The sequence below is a fragment of the Trichomonas vaginalis genome, chromosome I (assembly GCF_026262505.1).
Source record: "Trichomonas vaginalis G3 chromosome I, whole genome shotgun sequence".
Lineage (NCBI taxonomy): Eukaryota > Parabasalia > Trichomonadida > Trichomonadidae > Trichomonas > Trichomonas vaginalis.
This window is the reverse complement of record NC_067203.1, coordinates 8,165,540-8,188,576: the sequence shown is the minus strand read 5'-3', so window position 1 is coordinate 8,188,576 and position 23,037 is coordinate 8,165,540. Positions and strand designations below refer to the sequence as shown.

Sequence of the window (23,037 nt, the reverse complement as noted above, 5' to 3'; positions counted from 1 at the left end):
GATGGAAGTTTTAGAGGATAAATGCATTACACCAGGATACGGTTTAATTGAAGAATCAGTTAAAGCAATACCACGTTTATTCAGTAAGGAAGATCCATTCATGATTCCAGCTCAACATATTGACGTTCGTTCACTAAATGGAGGTTGCATCACTCCTGAAGGTATTAGCTCAGATTTCTCATACGCTCTTCATAATGTTACAGATGTTGTGTTAACATTTCCGAAGAATGCAATGCAAAGAACAGTTTTAGAAAATCCAATGCTTCGAGGTCTTCAGGTCACTATAGATTCCAGAAACTTCCCGATCAAGCGATGACCACAGTGGGTGACATATTCTTTACACGTATGCTTCAAGCTTCTGATTTAGATGGAGTGAATGAATGCACAGAAGAATACGAGGACTCATTAACTAGACCACTGAATGCAGATGATGGCACGCCATTAGCTAGAACATGGAAAGACCAAACTTCATTCTTATGCACTATTCCAGTTCAACGTGATGGAGCGGGTATATTCTTTGATGGATTAGAAACTTTCAACTCACAAGTTACAGTACAAGTGAAAGCTTATCCAATCATTCAGGGTGAAAATGACACTTACTGTTCAAAGGTGACAAATCCTCCTCAGGTTTGGTTTACTAGGACTACATATTGGACATGGACACCGGATGAAGGTTTGAAATATCATCCAACAGGTACACCACCACAGTATAGAAGTTCATATGATGAAATATTGATGAATAGAAATGTTTAAAATTATAAATTTATTTTTGATTAAATGGATTTAAATTCATCCACTCCTTATGAAGAATTAGCAGGAGTATATAATACATACATAGATGATATGATTAATGAAGCATTGAGTGATAATAGAAATGCTCTATCTAAGGAAAAATTAATGAAAATTCCATATTCTGAATGTTACTTAAATTCAATCACTGCAGCAATTGGTAAACAAAAAAAGGTAAAACATTAACGATATTAAAACAAATTATCATTATTGCTAACACTTCCCCTATTCACATGTGTTAATTTATATCAACCGTTCAGGTTCACCTTCAGATGATACATTTGAATCTTTAAAGCATTTAATCAAAATTCCAATTATTTATTTATCACAAGAAGAAGCAGAAGATTATTTAAAAAACTTTTTAATGTATAAAGAATTATATAATACAATCAAGAAGCAAGGATTAGAGGATAAAATTATTGATAAACAACGGGATGAATTATTTGAAACACTTTCTATTTCAAATTTTGATAGAGAATTTTTGCATTCACTCATTTTTCTAGATGATGCAGTGAAATCAAAACTAATAACAAATGAGAAATCATATTTTAATCAGTTATTAACTCAATGTCGACACATTCAGTGTTCATTCTTTATGGCTGTTCAATATTTCAAAGCATTAAGCACAAACATTAAATCAAATCTATCAACCCTTTTCATTTTCAGTGGGTTTAGTCGTCAACAGTTGAACGTTATGCTTTATCAAGTGAATTTACCAATGAGCATTAATGAACTTTACACACAATATCAGCAATTAGGTGAACATGGAAAAATAATAGTTGATTTAAATAAAGGAAGTGTTAAATTTGATTAACTTTTTATAATTAATTTTTATTTTTTATTTATAATTAAACATGACAGAAATAGCAAATCTTCTACAGGTTCCATTAAAACAAGGAACAAACAAAAAGGGTGCATATAATAGAACTATGAAAGTTCCTGATGGAATGAAAGAATTAGTTCATATTGTTGCTGGTCTTCAAAAAGATGTTAAACAAATGAGAAACGTTTTAACATTACCAGAAGCTCAAGCATATGCCAAACGTCAAGGTCCAAATTGGGAAGCACACGAAGCAGACATTACGGTCCAAATGGAAAACCTGATGGTATAAATGAAGTTTTCGTTACTGATGGTCAAGGTAATATTAAAGTCATAAATGGTTACAAATTAACTATAACTGATTATCCTAAACGTAAAGCATATAATGAACGTTATCCTATGCAATTTGATGAAAATGGAAAAGCTGTTAAACAATACATTGGAGAAGGTGAAAATGGTCCAATTAATTCATACCGTTATAATCCATATTCTTATTTCAATGAAGAATTAAATGCTATTGAAGAGGGACCGGATGGATTACCACGATATTCTAACCAGTTTGATGGTCAATATGCAAATATTAGACCTGAAATTTCAGCTAAGAAATTCTTTAAAGTTGCTTTATTCGATCCAGTTTTCGCAAATGTTAAAGATGAACTTAAACATCAATTCCAACCAATTATAGTAGCAAGAATTGCATCAGGTGCTTTATCTCAAGCATTCAAAGATTTAATTAAGAAACCATTATATCAGCAACGAGGTTTAACTTATGATTTAGTTAAGGAATCAGATAAAAGAAAATTTGAGAAATCAGATGATTATAAGAATGCAATTAATGAATATATTAGGTCTATTAATTACAATGAACCAGCTAAAAATCAACTTCAAGAACAAATACAGGGAATAATAGATTCAAAACTTCCAGCAAAATAAAAGTTTAAATATATTTTTTTATTCGATTATAAATGAGAAGACGTTTCACTAGTCAAAAGAACACTAACGCAAAAGCAGAGATTACGGTTGGTTATAACGTAAATGATGATAAATCACGAATTATTCAAAATGTTAAAGTTAATGTTAGCCCTGAATTAACAAGGTCAGCAACTCAACCAAATTTATTAACTCGTGACTTACCGAAAAAGGAGAGGAGCAAAATAAAGAAGATGGAGACCCAATCATTTTATCTGAACCCGGTAAAGAACCTGTTGAAATTCCCACTTATCCAACATACCCCCGCCTCTTTCATCAAACATCGAGAACCCATATAAAATAGACATTAATTCTGAATTAATGAAAATTTACCGTGATATAATAATTAATAATTATGATTCAATAATAAATTTAATTGATCAATCCGGTTTAATTATTTTACCTTATGAATCATTAATTCACATTATCGCCATTCTTTGTGATGTTCAAGATTCAGACGTTAAGATTCAATTTTTCATAGATGATGAGGTTTCATGCTGCGGAACAGTTGCAAAAATAAATCCTATAAAGGATATTAGCACAATTAAGATATCAAAGAACGGAACAACAACTGAACTTCATTTAACATATAATGATATTTATAATAAAATAGTTGATGAATATAAAATATCACTTGAAAAATTCTTTGTTAAGGCTATTTAATATTCAAGCATTAACATTATCGAATAATAATCCTTTGAATCATAATCAATAATAATTGACCTTTCACCAGTTTCTATCGTTTGTTTTATTTCTTTTTGTTCCCCACTATCCGGATCGGTCATTGTAATTGTTTTTGTTATAGTATCAGCTTTATCTTTAACTTCAATCTTTTTTCCATCGGGATATTTAAACCAAAATTCCAAAAATTCGATATTGTCAATCTGTTCATATTTTAATCTATCAATTACATTTTTAATACCATCTGAAAATCTTATGAAATGGTCATTATATGGGTTTGATTGAACTAAATTTGAATGAAGTGAAATATAACCTGTTGATGAATATGACACTGACTCATATTTTCTGAAAACACTAAAATTTATAACATGAATGAATTTCTTATTCGTTGAATTTATGAATTCTTGAGGTAATCTTATTCTAGTTTTATTTATCACTGGAAAATAACGCTTTACCATATTTTTAATCGTAATAAAAATGTCAATTATCAATATTATTTCGAATAATAACTGTGAATTAAATTTAACAGTTAGCGGAATTTATAATGTTACTCTCGTTTCTGTGAGTGGTAAATTTAATCCCATTCTTTTAGACCCTTCAGATTATATATCATTTATTAAAGATGACCATGAAAAAAAAACGTATGATATGTATATAAATAATGTGATAGCGAAATGGGATATTAACATGATTTTAAGTTATTTAAATGAATCATTTATCGTATGGTATGAAGAAAATTTTAAATCAAAACCTGATAAACTTTTTGAACTTGATGAAATAAATAACCTTATTAAATTTCCGCTGAAAATTAAATTTTGTACTCCTCATCTTCGTTCATTGTTGGGGATATTAAATTTTGAAAAAGATGTTGGGGATGTTTTGTATTCTGACACTGGTTCCAATTTCATTTTAATCAAATGTGATAAAGTTAATACCCCAATGAGATTTTCACATCAAACATTAGACCCTAACTCTTACCCATCAATACAAAACATTTTATCCATCAACTTAAACACATTTTCTTTATCATATCCGTTTCAATTATCCGGGAATTCATTTATTCTTCATTCAAAAGATTTATCAAATATTAAATTTAGAATAACTGACCTATTTGATTGTGATTTAGAATTTATGAATGAAATATTATGGCAATTTCAAATAGAGAAAATAGCTGATGAGATAACGGATTAAATATTTATTTTTAAATCGTAATAAATGATTAAACAACAGCAACTTAAGGCGCAAAGCGCCCAGGTCCTTCAGACCATTACATACGCCACATATGCATATAATTCAAAGACGGCAGAACAAACGCAAAGGTTGAAATATGGAGATTTGGAGATAGTATTGAAAAATGACCATTTCGAATTCGTTTGCAAAGGTGGTGCAGTGATATCAAATATAAAAGAAATTTTATTTATGAATTCAAAAATTAAAGGAATAACGGATGATATAACATCAATTCCACCAGAAGAACAGAGATATTACGCATTAAATGCATTTCCTAAAGTTTTGAAGATTGGAAGATTTAATTTAAATGAGGAATTCATAGAAGGTTTCCTAAATGACATAATGAAGAAGGTGGATAAGGAATATGTGGATAGTGAGTTAATGAAGAAAGCAGATAAGGAATATGTTAATACTGAATTAAATAAGAAGGCAAATTTGGTTTATGTTGATGAAAAAGATAATGAAATTAAAGAAAAGGTTGAATGGTATCATGAATGGACATTGGAGACTTTTAAAGTTAAAGCTGATACAGAATGGGTTTCAGGATGTTTAGACCTTAAAGCAGATAAAACTTATGTTAATGATGAGTTAGAGAAGAAAGCAGATAAGGAAAAAGTTATTTCATTCATTAATACTGAGTTAGCAAAGAAAGCTGATATATCATTTGTTAATGAAGAAATAAAACAATCAGAGGTCTATTTTACTCCACCATTTTTAAATTTTATGAAATCATCAGATAAAACCTTTGATATAGATTCTTTTGAATGGATATGTTTCGATGGAGTGACCATGTATTTATTTTATACAGCTGGAGTGCTTTATTATTTTAAAACAAATGATTTTAAAAACTATGAATCATTTACTCCATCTGTTTGGAATCCTGATACACGAAAGCCAATCATTAATCCAAGAATTTTATATGTTGAATATAATAACGGTAAATTTATGGGAATGATAACGGTTGGAGATGATTTTTGCCCTTGTTATTCATTCGATTGTATCCAATGGTTCAAATGTAATTTAAATCAAGATGCTAAATTTAAATATCCAAATAATCCTATTAGATGCGTTAATAATAAATGGGTACTAATTTATGAAGTCAATCAAATTTTCATTAGTGAGGATGGGATAAATTATTATATGTTTAGTATGATGTCATCAGATTTGGAAATTGATTATACAAGTAAGTGGTATTACATTAACAACATGTATTTTATCCTACAAAATGATAAAATTTATAGATCATCTTCAATACCACAAGGTCAATTTGAACAAATTTTTCAAGCTGATGGAGACATTGAAGCTTTATGTTATGGATCAAATGTTTGTGTTCTCGTTTCAGGTGGAATGGTCTATTCATATCCTGTAAGTTATAAAAGACATATTTATTTATCACAGGATTTATCAAATTGGGAATTGGTTTATTCATTCACTCCAAAACTTACTCGAAATTATAGATTTACAAATTTATTTTATATTGATGGGTATTTCATTGCTTTAGGATGTGGTGATTTAGTAAATATCAGTAGTGATGGAAGAAACTGGTCTGAAATCACAAAATTTCAAGATGTTAGAAAAGCAATTTTCAAAAATAATACGTTAATATTGATAACAAGACCAGTTTTAAATACTCACCCAAATTCAATATTATATAATAAATTCAATATTCATAATGGATTAAATACAATTCTTGAGATGATTTACCCCATTGGTTCAATATATACATCAATGAATTCAACAAATCCCGCAACAGTTCTGGGTTTCGGTACTTGGGAACAGATTGTAAACAAATTCTTATACTGTGCTAACTCTTCAAAGCAAACAGGAGGCTCAAAGAAAATTAAAGAAGCAAACTTACCTGCGCACACTCATACAGGAACGACAAACTTTTCTGGCGACCATATACACTCATTAAGAGACCACCCATTATACAACTCAGACTATAAAGCTGGCTATGACGTTTTATCTCCATCTTATAACAATTCAGCAAAAAAGACTTTTCGACCAACTGAATCAGGAGGAAATCATTCACACACTTTCACAACAAATCCAACAGGTTCGGGTGAAGATTATATGCCACCATTTATGACTGTATTCGCATGGTTCAGAGCTGCTTAAAGTCCTGAGCTCCAAAAGAGCGAACAACATGACATTTAGACAACAGGTACGAAAGGAGGAAGGCATTTATGAATTATTTTTGAAGAACTGATAGGTCACCACGTCACCATGTCACCAGGTTAATTAACTTCTCTTAAAATGACTGACAACATGACATTTTGACAACAGTCCAGGAAATTTGATGCAGTCCAAAAATAAAGTTAGTTTTAAAATTATTTTTATTTTTTTATTTTGTATGTAAGAACAGAAATGTCAGTCGAAGCAAAAACATTCACGAACAAATCTAATGGCGAAACATTCACAAAAGGCACTTATAATGGTATTGAAGTCTTACGTAGAGACAAGGATGGTTACATTAATGCAACAAAGATGGCAAGAGAAAGGGAAGTTAAACCATTTAAACAGATTTCTCAATAGTACTAAAATGCAGGAAATTCTTGAGTTTTGGTGAACGAATACGGTCAGCCAAAAGTGGCTCGACCTCAAAACAAGCATTTTATGAGCTTACTAAGGGTGTTATAAATGAATTCAAAAGTATTTACATACATCCTGACCTCGTTCATTTTGTTGCTGAATGGTGCTCTGTAAAGTATGCATTTTATGTCAAAGATATTATGGACTCCATAGACAAGAAAGTTCATGAGAAATTAGATGAAGAAGAACTCGAAGATACAGTAGAGAATGCTAAACATTTGTTTGAAGAAGAAGTTAGAAAAATGTGCGAAAAACAATTAGAACATGAACGTGAGATATGTTATGGTTATAGAGATTCTCCATACGAACTAGACCAATGGGAACAAGAAGATTTAAAGAGAGAATTTAGAGAATATGAACTCGCTAAGATAGCATTAGAAACTGCAGAAAAGAAGTTAAAAGTTTGGGGTCGTTTTGTACAAAAATATTGTGAGTAAATGAACCATTTATTTTTGTCATAAACGACCAAAAATATATTTTATCGTTAATGGTTTTTAGGTTATTCAATAATTAATTATTTTTGAATAACTGATGGTGTCACCACGTCACCATGTCACCAGGTTAATTAACTTCTCTTAAAAAATGATGACAACATGACATTTTGACAACAGTCCAGGAAATTTGATGCAGTCCAAAAATAAAGTTAGTTTTAAAATTATTTTTATTTTTTATTCCTATATAAATGACAGCAACAAACAACAACAGCAACTATATCGTTTCTGATGAAAAAGTTATTGATTCATTAGCTGAGGAATTAGTTGTGGCAGAAACTAAAACCCTCAACGAAAGAATTGGTGAAAACAAGATTGATTTACATAACTACCTCAAACACGATGGAGGAAGAGGAAGGAAAACTGGTATGGCTTTATTAGTAAATAAAATTTCAAATTTAACGATTATAGATGTTGATATTAATAAATCATACAATGATGAACTTAAAGAAACAGTTAGAAAAGATATTTTATCAAAACTTTCGGATAAAGATGTTATCGTTAAAACCGCTTCAGGAGGTCTTCACATTTATTGTAACACTAATTTCTTCTATTCAGTTTCGAACAGAATGATTAAATGCTATTCCTGCAATGATTACGATATTGATATCATGACTTCTATGGATGATTCAAAGCGTTCTTTAGTAGTTATGGCTGATTCAAGAGTTCGCAAGAATGCAACAGAACCAATCAAACATACTCATTCATTCGTGGAAGTTACGACTCGACCATAACCAGAACAGTGAATGATATATTAAATGATTTGAATATTAAGGTAAGAGTTGAACAGAAGAACGAAGAAATAAAGACTATCATGAATGAAAACAAAGATGTAAACATTGACGATAAACTTGCCCAGAGCATAGTTGATGGCATCAGTGATTTTGAAGTACATAATGACGGTGTGAAACATGAATTTAGAAAAAGAAGTTACATTATTCACACTGTTTCAAGCAATTAATTCGTTACCTAATCATTTAATTAATGAAGCATACGATAACGTTTATAACTTCTGCAATTTAACTGAAAATGCAAAAAGTAATTTTGAAAAAGCACGTAGTAGATATGCACATTTAATGACTTCTCCATTTGTTTTAGTGAAGATTCTAAAACTATATCAAAAGGAATATTATGATGAATACGTTTTACCTTTATTACGTAAGCCAAAAATAACATTTGATATAAAACTTGATGACTCGTTTTTGATAACAGATATTAGACGCAAGGCTGAAAATCATCAGTATAAAAACAGTTCTGAAGTAATTGAGGATTTATCACGTGTAATCCGTTTTGTAGATTGTGGAAACAAATACTTCATTCAGAAAGATTACAACATACACGACAAAATGAATCAAATATCATTCGTTCTTCAATCAAACATGAAAGAGTCACTCAAAATGATTAAATTATTTAAAGAAGAAGGTAAAACCATAACAGCATGGGATGTACTACTAAATCAATTGTCTTCATTAACCGTTAAGGGTGTTTGCTTTAAATCTGATTCCCCAGATGTTTTCTCAACGTTTCAAGGTTATAAATACAACATTCTTGAAAAACCAGATTACTCAAAAATTGAAATGTTTATGAATTTCATTAAAGAAGCCATTTGTGATAATAACGATGAAGTGTATAAATACCTTCTCGGCTGGATTGCATCAATGATTCAACATCCTGGAATCAAGAATGAAACAGCAATTATTTTGAAAGGACTTCAGGGAACAGGTAAAAACATATTTACAGACATTATTTCTGAACTTCTCGCCGGTTATTCAATCAAAAACATTACTGAAATAGGTGAGCTAACGGGTAATTTCAATTCAGTAGTTGAGAATAAAATGTTTCTTGTACTTAATGAACTCAAGAATGTTGGTGAAGACAGACTCGCAAACTTCAACGCTTTGAAATCAATTATTACGGATAATGAGATTAGAATTAATGAAAAGAATCAACCCAGAAGAACTGCTCAGAATGTTGCCAATTTCATTTTCGTAACTAATAACGTCTACCCTGTCAAAATTGAAGTTGGAGACAGAAGATACGTAGTTTTAAGAGTTAATGGTAAATTCAAGGGTCAATTTGATTATTTCAAGAATTTAATGGATTCATGCACAAAGGAATTTTATGATAATTTACTGACGTTTTATGCAATATGACCTTTCATCATTTAACGTACGAATCATACCGATGACTGAAGCCAAACAAGATTTAATAGAATTATCAACAAATCCTTTAGATGAATGGATAAATACACATTATGATGAATTGTGTGCAGGTATGACGTGTAAAAATGCTCTATTCTGCAAACCATCAGACATGAAAGACAAAAACTTTCAAATGAGCATTAAGGATAAATGTGATAGGAAACAGAGAAGAATAGATGGTAAACAAACATGGTGTTATGTTTTGAAAGAAGAAATGAAAGGATTATATAAACAGGTTGAACCAAACGATAATGAGGATTCATTTACTGACGATGAAATACCTGTAAATGAGCCGCTAAGCGGCGAGACCTGAAGGTCTTGCAGTATAAAGTATGATTGGAATTTATTTTTGCATTAATCCTGCTGTGATGTCTAAATGTCATGTTGTCATCATTTTTAAAAGAAGTTAATTAACCAGGTGACACATGGTGACGTAGTGACACCTTCAGTTATTCAAAAATAATTCATAAATGCCTTCCTCCTTTCGTACCTGTTGTCTAAATGTCATGTTGTCATCATTTTTAAAAGAAGTTAATTAACCAGGTGACACATGGTGACGTAGTGACACCTTCAGTTATTCAAAAATAATTTTTCTTATCATTCAAATTAACTAAAGATGAACTTAATAAAATGATGATAAAATAACTGATAACAAAATTTTATTTTTATATAAATGGATACCCCACAAGCTCAAAATTTACCACGAATCATAACAAGGGAGGAAATGATAAAAATGATGCAAGAACGAATTAAAAACAACAAACCACGAAAACCGAGAAGATGCGGTTATGCAGTAATGATGGAAAGAAGAACCCAGAAGGGTTCGGCGTCTCGAAGAGACGTTGTCGAAGAGGAATAAAAATTAAATTTGGATTGAGTTTAAAAATTCATCTTTATTAAATTCATCTCTTCCAATCAATTTATTTATTCTATTAAATTCTTTTATTTTTGCTTCACTCAGTTTAAGGATTGAACGGTAAGTTTCTAATTTTTCGATTATTTCTTTCCTCTCTTTATCGTTTTCAATTACTTTAGTTTTATGGGCATCAGCCCCGCCGCATTGCAGCTTCTTTTTGTAATAGCATATTTTTGATTTAATTCTGTTTAGTTTCTTTTTATATTCATCGTCTGGACTCTGAATCTTAATTGAATCAGGACTCTTGGATGCTTGTTGTCACTCATTTCTTACGAAATAAAAAAATTAAATATTATTTAAATATAATGGAGTAATAAAATAAATCGGAATTTCTATTAATTTATTGTTCAACTTCAACTAATGCATTGCCGTTAATATATCTAACAAATTCAGCTATTGTGTCAAATCTTCGTCTTCTTTTTGTCATTGATTTATCAGTTTTTCCATAATCGAGATGAATCAAAACTTTATCCCCTTGTTTAAAATTCATGAGCCCCGAATTAATTTGTTCACGTTTAACATCATTTAACCTTTCCATTTGCTTTCTAATATATTCCCATTCTTTTGAAATATCATTTTTCATTTCCACTGGTTTCATGTTTATAGTTCTATGCCATGTATTATTGTAATAATATACTAACTGCTGTATGATGGAGTCATGATTTCCATCCCAGTATATCTGACCGTTAACCCTAACGCATCTCTAAGAGTTCTCATTACCGCATCAACTATTTTATTATGAAACGTATATGGAGGAAGATGAGAAGTAAAAATTAATTTGTGGGAAATAATGATCATAGCTGCCTGAAATCCTTTATCACCATCACCCCTGATATTATCTACTCTTTCATGATCTAGTAAGTATTGTATAGCTCTTCTTGTTTCCTGTTCTGTTTTCCCTTTCACCGGAATGCAATATAAATATCTAGTGTTAATGTTAATGGCAAATAAATAAGTAACGTTTCCTTTTGAATATTCCAATGATCGATTTCGTATGAATATGGATATGGTGCAAATGAAGGGCGACTAAATTTTTCCTTTAACGGTTGAATTTTCGGGTCAATTGGTTTATTTAATATCTTGAAATCCTTTTTAAAATCTTTTTGTTTCTTTAATGTTTGAAATGGATATAATAAAGTGAATGATGAAGGATTAACTGAAGGAGGAGGTACTACCGTTGGAGGTTTTGGTGTTGCAAGTGGTTTAATTTTATCTGCTTTGATTTTGGATGATGAAGTTTTAGTTGTTGATTTTCCTTTCATTAATTCTGGATGTATTCTATTCATTTGTTTTAAATATGCTGTATATAAAGGTTTGATATACTTTCCCGCTTCGAGTTTATGTTGAAGGATGAATTCCAAAAGTTGATCTTCATTTAAAAGTCGGGCTGAATATGGTTTAACTAATGAATCATAAATTAAAGCTTGTGCTTCATTTATGGTCTGAAGGACCTGGGCGTTTTGCACCTTTAGCTGTTGAACATTTGCTACTTTCTCTTTTGGTGTTGTTTTCGGCTTTTTCTTCTTTTGTTTTTGTTCCTTTGGCTTTTGCGGCTCAGGATTATATAATTTATATAATTCATCAATATCTTCTTCTGTTAATACTTTATTTTTGAAATCTTTCAACTGTTTAAGTTGTGATTTAGTTTTTCCCTTTGTATATTCATTATTTTTAATTTTGTCTTTAATTTCAGAAATTATTTTTATCATGATATTTCAAAATTTCATTTTTATAATACGATAATAATAATCCATATCATCACCGTTATATTTTTATTATGTTTTTGGAGATATGATTTTAATTCATAATAATTAAGAAAATTTTGATTAAGTACTAAATCATCAATTAAATTTTCTAAATCTGCGTTATCCATTTATATAAAAATAAAATAAATGTTTTAAGGGTGCCCACCTCTTTGAATCATAGTATCAAAACCATTATTTACATATTGAATCGCATCATTAACGGTTCCTCCTTCTAAAACGGTATCAAATGGTGGAGTCCAGATTTCCTGATGATGATCATAAAATCCAGCAAAATTAACCGTATTATTAGGTAAAATATGAATCTCAGCGGTATATCTTCTATCTAAATTTGGATGCCTTATATGTATACCATTACTACCCGGATAAAATCTCAAACCTTGATTTTGTTGACGCATCAAATTATTGAAATTTCTTTCTTCAGGGGTGAATGTTCTTCTCCGTTGATGTGTGTGGTGTGATGCTGTGGTGGTGGTCGTTGTTGGCTGTTGATGCTGTGGTGGGATTTGAAAAATTCGTTGTGGTTGATTATTTGGAATCTGAAAGTTAAAACCATTTGGTATAAATCGATTTGGTTCCTTTTGTCTCTTCTGTGGCATTTTATTAAAAATAAAATTTTAAATTGTATTAAATAAATGGCATACAACATCCATTTTCACAACATACAGCCTTAGTGTGTGCTCCTGTTAATGCAGTCTTACCGATTGTTAAGCGAGTCATTGACCCGTTTTTAAGTTGTAAATTAATATTCTGACCATCAAATATCACTTTATCATTTATTATATCCAAATAATTTTTAGGTGTTAATTGTTTATTTTGTCGTAAACTAACACCTTTCATTTTTTGTGCAATCTTTTTAAAATCACTTCCATCAATTGAACCGTTGAATGATGTATAACACTTAGGGCATAAAGCAACCATGTTATCACCTTGTTTCTCAATTGCTAAACCCAATAACTTCTTCTCATGTGCTTTTTCTTCAGCTTTATTCTTTAATTTAGGTTTAAATTTCTCATCAAAACAGAAGAAATCAAATGGTGCGAATTTGAAAATGTTTTTATCATAAAATTGTTTATCGGTAACAATTGCTTGAAATGCTTGAGTGTTAGGAAGATTTGGGTCGCCAGCGATTGCCCAATAAGATGAATCAGTATCACCTTCAATGAAATGAAAACGATTAACATTCATGCATTTATACATAAAATCATAAATGAAAACCAAATACCAGTTTTGCGTTATCTAAAGTGAAGAATGCCTCTTGTAAACATGTATCACATCTATAAAATCTATCTTTAAGCATCACTTGATATGTATCTTCACCTATTTCTCTTATGTTTTTAAACTTATTTGACATACATGCAACGCGTGCCTTCTGTGCATTCATTATTTTAGTCTTTGCGTAATTTTGTGTATTCATTGCATCGTAACCATATGATCCATTAAGTGAAATCTTGCAAAATAAACTTTTTCCTTTATTTCCTTCTAATTCAGCCTTTTGTCTTTCGTTCATAAATTCGTTCGCAAATTCATTAAAACAAGTGTTTTTAGTAAATGTTAAAATTGATTGAATATCATCGATGATAAAATGAAATCTGTCTATTAGATACCAAAGATAATAAGAAGAAAATGGTTGATATTGGTTGTGTGTTGATGCTAACTGAGTTAATTTCCTCTGTTTCTGGTCAACTGGTAGATTGTTTGATTTCATGTAATTATACATAAAACTGCCAATTGTTTTTTCATCTGTGATAATATCTAAGTTTCTTATTATCGGTAAAAAGTTTATGTAATCATTAATGTATTTTTCATCAATGTGACCCTTTACTTCAGCCACGAATAAAGTATTTTTCTTCTTAATTATTCCCAGTGCTTTTGCTTTCTTTGTTGCTGTATCACAAATGATAACACCATTCAATCTTCCCGGCATATACATTTTATGGTCAGTATATTGAATGAAATCATGAGGATTAGATGAAAATGATGAAGGATATAATGAATTAAAATCAACACCAACGAAATGAGTCATAATGTTGTGGTGTCCTCATTTGATACAGTTTTAGTTTCTGGATTATATGAAAGTTTATTAATGTGCGTGATTCCTTTAAGATTTACTCTATGTTGAACATTTGATAACCACCAGTAATTCCATTACGGAGAATGTGATAAGCTTCAACTGAATCTAAAGTCATTGGTAAATTATTTTTTAATGCATAATTTCTTAAATTGATTCTTAAACGTTGAACATCTTCATCTTTATTTGATTTTACGACATTGCAATAACAACACATTAACTGACAATTTTCTTTGGTATGTGGTTTTTCATTATCGATTCTATCCAATGTTGGTTTATTTGCATATGTAAACGCTTTACCACACATTTTGCATTTAGATGAAAGGATTAAATCGTGATAGTATTGAAAATCATCCATTGAAACATTATTTTTAGTATCCCTTTCTGCTTTTTCATCTTGTTTCTTATATGATTCAATTTTATATTTCCAATACTTTTTCGTTAATTCAAAACTTGATTCTATCTCTTCCTCAGGATATTTTTCATTAGGATTAAAGTCTTTATATGCTAAAGCGTAACGAATCATTGAAGCATTCGATGATAAAGAAAGATTATGAAGCGTGTCAATTTTATAAACAAATGTTTCTTCAATAATTTTATCAATTGGGTCAATCATAATTTCAACATCTTTATTGCAATAATGAATAAAATATTCTAATCTATTCTTAAAGTTTTTAGCATCATTGAGATATATTTGATAATCACTATCTGATATAGTTTCTTGGTTAATGCTGAATAAAATGAATCTTTCGTGAATGGTTCCTCTTTATATAATTCTTCTTCGTAATTTCCCACGTGATGAATTGATAAGGGAAAAAGGATTTAACACGTGATTTATTGTTTCCGAAATCTTGAGTGAATTGGTCTAATGTCCCACCCGCTATATAATTTCTGATGTCAATAAATCTCAATTCATATGGAACGTTTGTTTTCTTTACAATGATTTGCTTAAATTGTGAAGATGAACCCAGCATTGATTTTATTTTCCATTTTGCAGTGTTTAAATCACGAAGAATTAAATTTAAATCAAACTTTCCCGAATTAAAACCTATGATATTCACTTTATTGAATTCCTCATCTAGAAGTTCTTTAAATGCTTCCTTCTGTTTTTCATTTAATGTATGGGACAAAGTCCCGCCGTTTGCGACTTCAATAATTCATTGTATTGACTCATATTTGATTCAACAACTAATGAACAGGTTGAAAATAAAAACTCAATCCAATCAGAAATAAAAGAATCACTCGAAGTTAAGCAAAAATTCCTCGTATATGTTTTATCATTTAATTTAACCGTTGATGATACCATGAATGGTTTTAAGTAAGCGTTCAAAGTTGCACACTCAGAAAGTTGTAATTCTTCTTTAGTCTCTAATGTTTCAAAGTCAAAAGTAATATAATATCTTGTCGGTTTATAATATTTCTGCAAATTGTGAGCTAATAACCACTGATATATCTTCTGTTTCGTAATATGTGGTGCATATGGTTGCTGGGTCTTTTGCAATTGAACGTCTTGAATTAATCTTCCATTATTTTCTTTACATTTCTCACAATGCTTTAAAAATCTTCTTTGGTTTTTCCTTTCTGGATCATCACGGATAGAATAAACTTCTTCTTTACAATATGGACAAACTTTATAGCCGGTGAGTGCTTCAACGTCTGTTATTCTGTCAGCGTGAAGTTTTCCACATGGACTCTGTGTTAATAAAATATTTACTGTTTCAAATTCTGGATCTATCATTATTGATTCCACTAATGGAAAGTCTACCTTATTTATGTCCACGTCTTCTGGTTGAGGATCACAATAATAGAAATCAATATTAACATTTAACATTCTCGCTAATCTCTCACTTTCTGATGAAATGTCAAAACCCTTCATATGCATCTATTGCTTCATTTAAATAGCTTCTACGGGTTTTAGGATTAACACCATCAGGAATGTTATAGAAGCGTTTAAATAACCTTCTACCTTCTGCTCTAATTTGATTATCATTCATTTTAGCTGTTCCGTTTTTGTTCATTTATGTAAGAATAAAAAATTAAAAAATAAATAAAAATAAAGTTTATTTTTTAAAGCCCATAAAATGAATTAAGAACACATAAATTTTTATCATCTGCGACGTGACGAATACATTTTAATTTACTCAAGAATGCGTACCCTGATACATTAAATCTAATTCCTGTCTTATTTAATTTCACAACTTTGAAAAGGAATGTATGAATAGCTATAAAATGATGAGAAGATGTTTTATGGGTTGCTTCCATTTTTTCTGAAATAAATGAATAAATATAATGTTTATAAGTTTTCATATCTTTTATGTTCTTAATAACGAATGGTATAGACCTTTCAACTTCGTCTTCCTTCGGTGCTGTTCTTTCATATGAAACATTATTAGTATCTTCAACAATGAAACCGCAATCACAAAAATTTTATATGTTCCAATGGTTTCTTTTGATATTTTATCTAATAAATCAAAAACTTTATCAACACCTGTGCATTTATTTAAATAATAATTTGTGTAAATATCATGATCTTCTTTCTTAATCGTATTAGTTGCATATGTCACGTTTTTAAGAGCTTTTTTGAATTTCTCAGAATCGAGAGGGGTGAAAATAAGATACAAGGGTATTCTTCATTATCAATAAATTGTAACTTATGTTTACGTATAAATTTAGTACCTTCTTCTGAAAGTGTTTCGTCTATTTCACCATCTAATAAATTTTGTGTTGATTCTGAGACATAATTTTTATATCTTTCTTCATGAGATTTCTGTACTTCTGATTCTGAAGCTGGGATATTCATTAAACCCTCTACTTCATTTTCATTATATTTTTCAACTTCTCTTAATTCCTTAATTTTTTCATCTATTTCATCTCTTATTTTTTTCAGTCTTTCAATTTCATTGTATTCATCATCTTTAATCCGTTCTTCATAATATTCAGGGAAAACATCAGGTTCTTTAGGTTTTTCTTCTTCAGATGTGGGATATAAGAAATTTATAACATCATCTTTATTCATTTTTCCATCATAATCTAAATCATTTAATAACTCCGCGAATTTTTTACAATTTCTTAAATAATATTTATTAACTTCATAACCACCTCCTCTAATATATCCTTTATTTCCTCGTTTGTGAATCCTAATTTTTTAACGTTGTTAGTTTTGACGCTCATTTCATACAAAATAAAAAAATAAAATAATAAACATAACTAAGTTTTAATTTTTCGTAAGAAGTTTATTTTATTTTTATATATAAATCATTCTTAAGGTCAAACAGACTTCTTATTTTTATATGAATTCATCCTCTTTAATGTCATCAATGATTTCCATTTCATTATTTTCAATTTCTTCTTCTCGTTTATGAGGTCTTTGATTATGACTCCATTGATTCCATGAAATTAAATATTCTTTATCATTATATTTATACCTCATTAGCTTATTTTGGCTTTCATATTCATTTAATAATTCACAATCTTCATTTTTAAATTGAAGTTTAACCCATTCAGGATTTAAATGATGTTTAATTAATCGCGGAATATCTGACATCATCTATATATAGCTTCTTTTATAAAAGATAAAAAAAATAAATTATTTTAAAATTAATGTTAATTTTTTAATGATTTATAAATAAATATATTTTAATGCATCGTCTATATATAGATGTAACAAAAAAAGTCACTAAACCCGTCATATCCTACTACTGATAAATATGAAATTAAAGATAATGTAATAAAACAATGATAAATATGAATAGAATGAGAATTTCATAAAACAATGTTAAATATGAAAAAAATGAGAATGTGATAAAACAAAGATAAACATGAAAAGAAAGAGAATGTGATAAAATAATGATAAATTTGAAAAAAATGAGAATTTCATAAAACAATGATAAATATGAAAAGAAAGAGAATTTCATTAAGCTCAGATAAATATGGAAAGAAAGAGAATTCTATAAAACAATGATAAATATGAAAATAAAGAGATTGTAATAAAATAGTTATAAATATGAAAAGTAAGAGAATATGATAATATAATGATAAATATGAAAAGGATGAGAATAAGTTTCGTGTTAACATCTGAACCATGCTCAACTAGGAATTGAACTATTTCTATTGAATTCTCATTGATTGCAATACTAAGAGGGCATTCATTAAAAAATGATAAACATAAAAAGAAAGAGAATTTCATAAAACAATGATAAATATGAAAAGAATGAGAATTTCATAAAATAGAGATAAATATGAAATTAAAGATAATGTAATAAAACAATGATAAATATGAATAGAATGAGAATTTCATAAAAGAAAGATAAATATGAAAAGAAAGATAAATATGAAAAGAAAGATAATGTGATAAAACAATGATAAATGTGAAAAGAAAGAGAATTCCAGAAAACAATGATAAATATGAAAAGAAACAGAATATGATAAAGTAATAAAAAATATGAACAGAAATAGAATATGATAAAACAATGGTAAATATAAAAAGAAAGAAAATACCATAATATAATAATAAATATAAAAAGAAAGAAAATGCCATAATACAATGATAAATATGAAAAGAAAGAGAATGTGATAAAACAATGATAAGCATCAAAAGAAAGATAATGTAATAAAACAATGTTAAATATGGGATGAAAGAGAACATCATAAAATAATGATAAATATGGAAAGAAAGAGAATTCTATAAAACAATGATAAATATGAAAATAAAGAGATTGTAATAAAATAGTTATAAATATGAAAAGTAAGAGAATATGATAATATAATGATAAATATGAAAAGGATGAGAATAAGTTTCGTGTTAACATCTGAACCATGCTCAACTAGGAATTGGACTATTTCTATTGAATTCCCATTGATTGCAATACTAAGAGGGCATTCATTAATATCGAGAGAATTTCATAAAACAATGATAAATATGAAAAGAAAGATAATTCTTTTAAACTATGTCAAATATGAAATGAAAGATAATGTAATAAAGCAATGATAAATATGAAAAGAAAGGGAATGCAATAAAATAATGATAAATTTGAAAAAAAAGAGAATTTCATAAAATAACAATAATTATGAAAAGAAAGAGAATGTGATAAAACAATGTTAAATATGAAAAGGAAGATAATGTAATAAAACAATGATAAATATGGAAAGAAAGAGATTATAAATTTTGTTGATATCTTCTCCATTAGAAAGTAAATAAGATGCAATTTCATAATTTCCGAAATGCATACATTCTGCTATTGAATCAAAAGTTTGTCCTAAATTTGATTTAAGATACTCAACAAATTCATAGTGATGATAATTCAATGCTGTATCAATCATTTTATCAAATGTTTTACCATCTTCTATCATTTGCATAAAAATGTTATTATTTCCGCCTTGAACAGCGTATTTTTCGGAGTTATCTGTGTATTTAGCTCCTAAATTTTTCAAGTATTTGAAACATAATTCTGATCCATGTTTAATTGAACAATCAAGTGGAGTGATTTTACTATATAATTGCGCATTAATATCAAGATTTGGGAATTTATATTTAAGATCATCAACTTTATCCCATGCAATATAGTATAAAGGAGATTTTGTTGAATATAAATTCAGAATTATTTCTTCTTCTATTTCAGGTTCGAAGTTTTCAAATTTGAAACCCTGATAATGTAGAAGCGTCGCTAATTTCTCATTTTTCGGATGGATGATGCATGAAAATTCGTTTGATATCTTTTGATAAAGTTCAGAAAATAATTTAATTTCTTTAACACGAATTTGTGAAAATACATCAATCAGATAAAGTGCCATTTGGATATTTATTTTGTGTATTGTTATAAATTCGATAATTTGTGAAGATATTTGTATAATATTATTGGAATTGAGGCCCCAAATAATTTTTGATACTTGATCTGGGTATTCGAATACTTTATTTGGCTTAAGGTCATTGTAAATGCACCAATTTTCATTTTTTGATTGCTCTGAATTTGACATGCTTTATAAAAATTTTAGGTGTGTCACTTTTGGAGTTATATCCCACAGATGTGATCCCACTCAAAAAAGTGATATTAGCTTTCTCTTTATGATTTTTCGGATTAATATCTGGTGTAGATATTAGATCTATGATTACCAATAAATTCAATCATTATCAGGGTTACAACATCTGTACAATCACATAAGATGAAGATGGAACATTGTATTATTTTTGCACCATGTAAAAGAAGAATATTGGCTGACTCTTTACTAATTTGCTCTATTGCATAGTGCAGAGGCGTATTCCCGATTTTTTATTTTTCTTTGATATTTGCACAATGTAAAATAAGAAGTTCGGCCATTTCTTTATAATTAAAACGTCATGCATAATGAAGAGTGGTTTTGTCACTTCTCCCTTTTTCATTGACATTTATACAACGTAAAATAAGAAGTTCAACTATTTCTTTATTATAATTTTAGCTGCAATGCTAAGAGGAGTTGGCCATAGTATGGATTTTTTCTGTTTAATAAGATATCTCATTATTACCCTAAAGTTTTTGTTATTGGAATCTGACACGCCCGTAAATTTTTATAAAAGCTCATTAATACAGCTCCCTGATTGGAGACATTCTTTGTGACATATACCATATACTTATGTAGGCACTAGAGAATCTACCATATGATTTTAGTAGTCTACTAATGACATTCATAGTGCAATTAGACGAAATTTATTTTGCTTGTAAAACCACACTACATGAAGATCCAAACCCATTATTATAACATTATATTACTGGTACATAGTAGTATATATTGCTGAGGTTGAAATCTAAATCTAAAAAGTTATCAAGATATCAAACTAATGTAATTGGCCTAGTCTATTCAATTACAGATATATTAATATATATGATCCGGTGAATTGATTTAATACATAATGACATGATATATAAAAAAAATTATAATATTTTAAAATTAGAGTTAAAATTTCACATATCTACATGCAAATGGCTAGAAATGTTATGCATATATCAATCTCGGTTGTGATTTTACTATATAGGAAAATATGTCGGAGTAATGATTCAAACTTTCAAAGTAATGCTTTATTTGAACGATATGAATTGAAATTCATTTTGATAAGTCAGGCTATGAATGATAATGATATAATAACAGTTTAAAAAAAGATAATATTATAAATTTTGAAAAGATTGATATTTTTTATTTAATTTGGAATATTCTTAATTCCAATTGATGTAGAATGTGGTATCATGTTAATTTTTGAAATTCGGCTAATTTTGGAAAGACATTTTGAATTGGGTATCAATTGTTAAAATTAAGCTTGGTTATTAATGTAAGTCAAATGCAAAATAAGGGAGAAGACAATATTTGTAATTAAATGTAACAAATTCACAATTTGAAGAATATCAATATAATTTGAAAAAATTGTTAATTTCATAGGCAACAAGATATCTATTGACACTGCATATAATTGTGAATATATTGTTCATTTCAAAATTGATAGAGATTTAAAAACTACATGCGTAAAATGAAAACTGATGATAAATGATATAAACTAATATGATTTTATAACATTGAGTGTTTTGATAAACTAAATAGATGTAGAATTCAATAATTATTGAAAATATTAAGATTTTTAAAGATAAATACAAATCATATGGTAAATTTGTGCTTAAGGGATTTGTGAATAAGGTATATTGTTTATGTACTAATTATATGTATGGACAGGCAAGAAAATAAAGAGATTGTATAATGAGAATGTGATTGCAAAAGTTTGACCGACAAGAGTGTAATATGCACTCCTGTCGGTCACAATGTGTCATTCGGGAGACATTGCCACTGCATGTCTCCAGAAGAGCAATTTGTTGCATCAGAATTGATTGCAAAAGTTTGACCGACAAGAGTGTAATATGCACTCCTGTCGGTCACAATGTGTCATTCGGGAGACATTGCCACTGCATGTCTCCCAGAATGAGACAATTTGTTGCAATCAGAATGTGATTGCAAAAGTTTGACCGACAAGAGTGTAATATGCACTCTTGTTTTAATAAATTTTAAATACTATATAAGTATCTTTACATACAATCTTTACATTATATTTTTTCCTAATTAATATTTATTTCATATTTTTTTGTGCTTTATCTAACTTATAGCATGTACTGAACTATTTTACAGACTCTACTGAGCTATCTCAACATATAAACCAGTGAAAAAAAACACATATATACTCACTTCATATTCTGATCTCATGCCATATTATCGCAAAAACTATATTTATACACCACACCTCATAAAACATCATTTTAGCCCTATCTAAGCGTTCAAAACCTATTTTTCCCGCGTAATCTGATTCTTCAGGATCCGCTGATTCGATTTCTGCCGTCAGATCGCGAAAATATGCATTACATAACAAGATATACACAAATTACTAAACTTAATATTTTCCTTAAAATTGCTTATTCCTCTATATGACAATATTTATTATCTTCTCCGTTTTCCCTCACAAATACATTTAATTTTCTGAGTAATACGTATAATAAAATGAATATC

The 23,037-nt window shown here is 28.9% G+C and overlaps 2 protein-coding genes and 5 pseudogenes across 7 annotated transcripts, besides 1 other annotated feature; 3 read left to right on the top strand and 4 right to left on the bottom strand.

The window, feature by feature from the left end:
- Positions 1–903: 903 nt before the first annotated feature.
- Positions 904–11,711: a mobile genetic element.
- On the top strand, positions 6,857–7,518 carry TVAGG3_0950810 (annotated as a pseudogene). Its single transcript has one exon. A coding segment is annotated over exon 1 (662 nt).
- On the top strand, positions 7,764–8,404 carry TVAGG3_0950800 (annotated as a pseudogene). The gene has a single exon. A coding segment is annotated over exon 1 (641 nt).
- Positions 8,919–9,967, top strand: TVAGG3_0950790 (annotated as a pseudogene). Its single transcript has one exon. A coding segment is annotated over exon 1 (1,049 nt).
- Positions 11,712–13,079: 1,368 nt separating the features above from the next.
- On the bottom strand, positions 13,080–13,652 carry TVAGG3_0950770 (DNA/RNA polymerase superfamily; the record flags this gene model as incomplete). The annotated part of the gene is made up of 1 exon (XM_051253242.1): positions 13,080–13,652. One exon carries the CDS (start codon positions 13,650–13,652, stop codon positions 13,080–13,082), a length of 573 nt encoding a protein of 190 aa, XP_051078816.1.
- Positions 13,653–14,697: 1,045 nt separating this feature from the next.
- On the bottom strand, positions 14,698–16,541 carry TVAGG3_0950760 (annotated as a pseudogene). Its single transcript has one exon. A coding segment is annotated over exon 1 (1,844 nt).
- A 135-nt stretch (positions 16,542–16,676) lies between these two features.
- On the bottom strand, positions 16,677–17,694 carry TVAGG3_0950750 (annotated as a pseudogene). The gene has a single exon. A coding segment is annotated over exon 1 (1,018 nt).
- Positions 17,695–19,620: 1,926 nt separating this feature from the next.
- Positions 19,621–20,496, bottom strand: TVAGG3_0950740 (protein ubiquitination; the record flags this gene model as incomplete). The annotated part of the gene is made up of 1 exon (XM_001313604.1): positions 19,621–20,496. One exon carries the CDS (start codon positions 20,494–20,496, stop codon positions 19,621–19,623), a length of 876 nt encoding a protein of 291 aa, XP_001313605.1.
- Between the last annotated feature and the right edge of the window lie 2,541 nt (positions 20,497–23,037).